At 35.6% G+C, this 4,024-nt stretch overlaps 1 protein-coding gene across 1 annotated transcript; it reads right to left on the bottom strand.

Moving 5' to 3' along the window:
* Positions 1–1,055: 1,055 nt before the first annotated feature.
* On the bottom strand, positions 1,056–3,499 carry LOC141671562 (uncharacterized). Its single transcript, XM_074477835.1, has 4 exons — positions 1,770–3,499; positions 1,597–1,696; positions 1,345–1,504; positions 1,056–1,231 (listed from the first exon to the last, which is right to left on the bottom strand). Exons 1-4 carry the CDS (start codon positions 3,497–3,499, stop codon positions 1,056–1,058), a joined length of 2,166 nt encoding a protein of 721 aa, XP_074333936.1.
* Positions 3,500–4,024: the final 525 nt, after the last annotated feature.

The raw sequence follows: 4,024 nt of genomic DNA, 5'->3' as shown, positions 1-4,024 counted from the left end.
ATCAAATGTCTTTGCTCCAGTGCAGTGCTTAATCTCTAATTGCTTAACATTTTTCTTGCCATTTTGTGACATCTTAGAAAATCCCTCTGTCTCCCAGTAATCAACCAGACCATTCCATGCACGTTCAGATAAGAAATAGGGGATGCAATTACGTAGGTTTGCACTTGTGTCTCCCCTTTTATGCGCCTCCGCCACCATTTTCAAACCGTAAGCCTTCCAAGCATTCATATAACATTTTACATTATTTTTTAAATGCAACCTGAACACTGCATCCCCTTCCAACTCTTTAATTTCATCGCCTCTGTATTCTGATGGATACTCATAAAATTCCTTTCAAACAAAAATATTAAAAAAGAAAGTCCATGTGTTATTTTACCAGTTTTAAGCAAAGAGTAAACAGATGGGAACAAGAAAATTTTTTAACTACCAAAAAGATATCTTAATAATATAAACTTGACAATATCATTTGAATTTTGATCACTGTCGCTTAATGAATATGATTTATTAAACAAAACTCTACTCACATAACAGAGACACACACCTTGTAAGTAGTAAACAAATCATGTTAAAATATAGAGATTCATCTAGGTTCATAAACAAAATTCTTAGGATATAATGGTATCTACTACATAAATATATTTGAAGGCTAAGCATTATTAAATCTACAAATGAAAAATAACAAGTGCTGAAAATGTGTATATATTTTCATACCTTAAACTCCTTTATGCACTCATTTAGAAAAATCTCTCGAGCACGTCCCTTTTGTTTTGCAGTATCAAAATCCCAACGCGTTCTTACAATTGCCCTAAGTGTCTTCTTGTAACGAGGCTGCTTGATGCTGTTAAAATAAAGGCAATTCTATAAATATTAGAGTAATAATTTTTTGCAAAATTTAACAGGACATAATATATATTTATAGATATATATATATTACTTTTTTTTGTTTATGATGATTACTACTCCAAGTTTGGGTTCTCCAGGTTTGGGCTTCTTTTTGTAATCACCATCAGACACCCTGCGTGCAGCTCTCTCAAATGCAGTAGCATTACCCATAATTAGGTTGATCTAATGTCCACCGTAGTCATCCTATTTCTATGCACTTTGACATGTGTTGTATGATCAAACCAATGACATTTGAATAATACAACTTTATGTCCATTATGGTAGTGAAGCTCAAGAATTTCTTCAAGTCGACCATAATTGTTTTGAAAACTCTCCTTATAAGAAGTTCCTACATATAAATGAATACATTATTAAGTACAAATAATACATCAATATAATGAGTAAGATAATAAAATGATAATGTATATTAAATAAAATTGAAGAATATATTATATTTCTTACCAATAACAAGCACACCGGAATTTGGTGAAGTGCGTTCATTAGACTTTGCACATCCAAATTTATAACCATTGCAATGGCAACCATTATAAATATCAACGTCACGCATTGGACCCCTTATCAAATCCTTAAATTTTTGTTTGAGTTTTGGATAATCCGCTACCTAGTTATATAATGAATGAACCATATATGTAAGTGCGCTACACTATTTAAAGACAATAACAATTTTTTGTATAAATGTATTTAGACACATACCCTTTTTTCAAACCAATTTGTGAATCGATCTTTTTGAAATCTTTCATTTGCTACATCATCAAATTCGGGGTATTGTTTGTGCACCAACTTGTGAAATTCACTATAAAATAACAATAACTAATAAGATAAAATAAAATGAAGGGAAGAAAATAATATGAGTTAAAAAATATTACCTCAAGTACTTTGCAACCTCCGGTGTATTAATAAGAACATAGTATTTGATAAGTCTATCTTCATCCACACTCAAGATTCTATGTCCTTTTCTTACAATGGATTTCGTGGGATGTGTGTAAACACTTAACAAGTTGGGATCAATGCACTTTTTAGGTGCCTCAAAACGACGGAGCTGATTATGCACTGTTTCAATTTCAGATTTAAAATATAGTGAGCAAAAGTGCACACACTCCTCTTCGATGTAGCGTTCAGCCATTGAACCCTCCGGATATGCTTTGTTCCTTACTTTCATCTTCAATCCATGCAAGAATCTTTCAAAAGGATACATCCATCTATATGTAACAGGACCACCCAACTTACACTCAGTAGCTAAATGTAGCGGCAAATGCTCCATCGGGTCAAAGAAACCAGGAACGTAGATGGTTTCGAACTTAGACATGATCCTCACTACATCTTTCTCCATTTTTAACAAATCAGAGTATCTCAAGGTAGATGAGCACAGATCTTGAAAGAAGTTAGACAACTCAATAATGGCATCACCAACTTGTCTTGGTAGCAAGTCACGACAAACAATGGGCAACAATTTTTGCATAAAAATATGACAGTCATGTGATTTCATCCTCTGAATAGTATGTTTTTCAAGATTCACACACCTAGATATATTTGAAACATACCCATCCGGAAGTTTAAGTGTTAGAATCCAGCCTAACAACTTATCAACTTGTTCCCTCACGAGTGCATATGGAGCAGGTGGCATTCTCTTCCCATCCGGAGTCCACAACTCACGCCTAATACCAAGTTCCTCACAATCATGCCTTGCTTTTAAGTTATCTTTTGTCTTGTTCTTATCATTCAGCATTGTGTAGAATATGTTTTCAAACACATTCTTTTCGGTGTGCATGACATCAATATTATGTCGAAGATTAAGTGTCTCCCAATACGGGAGCTCAAAAAATGGAGAATAATGAGTCCAATTATTAGCCACACCATAATCCCTGGGTCTTCTTTTGGTTAACTTTCCCGGAGGAGGAAACTGTATAAGATCACATGTAGTCTTTGCCCTTGTTCCCGAATGTCGAGCTGTAACAGATCGTACCTCTCGTTTTCCAAACTTTGTGCTATTCCTCAAAGGATCACCTGGTTCCAAAAAATATCGAGCAGTGCCAAAGAAAGAAGTTTTACCACCATTCTTGAGTTGAAAGCCTTTAACATCTCCACTACATACATGACATGATAATTTACCCTTTGTTGACCATCCACTTAACATTGCAAGTGCTGGAAAGTCGCTAATCGTCCACATTAGTGTTGCCCTCATCTGGAAATTTGTGCGTGATGACCTATCATATGTCTCCACCCCTGTATGCCATAACATCTTCAGTTCATCAATTAGCGGACGGAGATAAACATGTAGGTCTTTTGTAGGATCAGTGGGACCGGGAATAATGAGAGGCATGAACATGTATGGAGCTTTCATGCACATAGATGGTGGAAGGTTATAAACAACCATAACCACAGGCCATACAGTGTAATCCCTTGCTAGTGGATCACGAAATGGGTCAAATCCATCACTAGAAAGGCCAAGTCTGATATTCCGTGCCTCTTTTGCAAACCTCGAAAATCTAGCATCAAAGGCTTTCCATTCATCGCCATCTGCTGCATGAGATAATTGACCTTCAACTACAACTCTATCATGGTGCCACGTCATACACTTAGCAGTTTGCTCAGACATGTATAAACGTTGTAGTCTCGGTACTAGTGGAAAGTATCGCAAGATCTTTCTTGGAATCAACTTCTTCTCACTATCTTTTCGATCCTTAAATCGATTTGTATGACATATGTCACAACATGTCTTCTTACTGTTTTTCTTATAAAATAACATGCAATCATTCTCTCAAGCATCAATCTTTTCGTATCCCATATTCAATCCACTTATCATCTTTTTCACATCATAATAGGTCTCAGGTAGATTGTGATTCTCGGGCAAAACTGATCCAATAAGTTGAAGTAACTCATCAAACCCCTTATACTACAACCATGTTTGTTCTTAAAATACAACAACTTGTTCACGAATGATAAAGTGGTAGAACTAGAGCAATTTGGATAAAGTGGTTCAGAAGCACCATCCAACATATCATAAAACTTTTTTGCTGTTGCATTGGGTTCCTCCTCACCATTCCCAAAATTTTCATGTGCATCTGCAAAGTCTCTAAGCATGTCATGCGCATCATACATATCATCATCTCTACAAGTCTCG

This window comes from Apium graveolens, chromosome 7, assembly GCF_009905375.1.
Source record: "Apium graveolens cultivar Ventura chromosome 7, ASM990537v1, whole genome shotgun sequence".
Lineage (NCBI taxonomy): Eukaryota > Viridiplantae > Streptophyta > Magnoliopsida > Apiales > Apiaceae > Apium > Apium graveolens.
The sequence above is the reverse complement of the archived record's forward strand: the minus strand, read 5'-3'. Positions and strand labels throughout refer to the sequence as shown.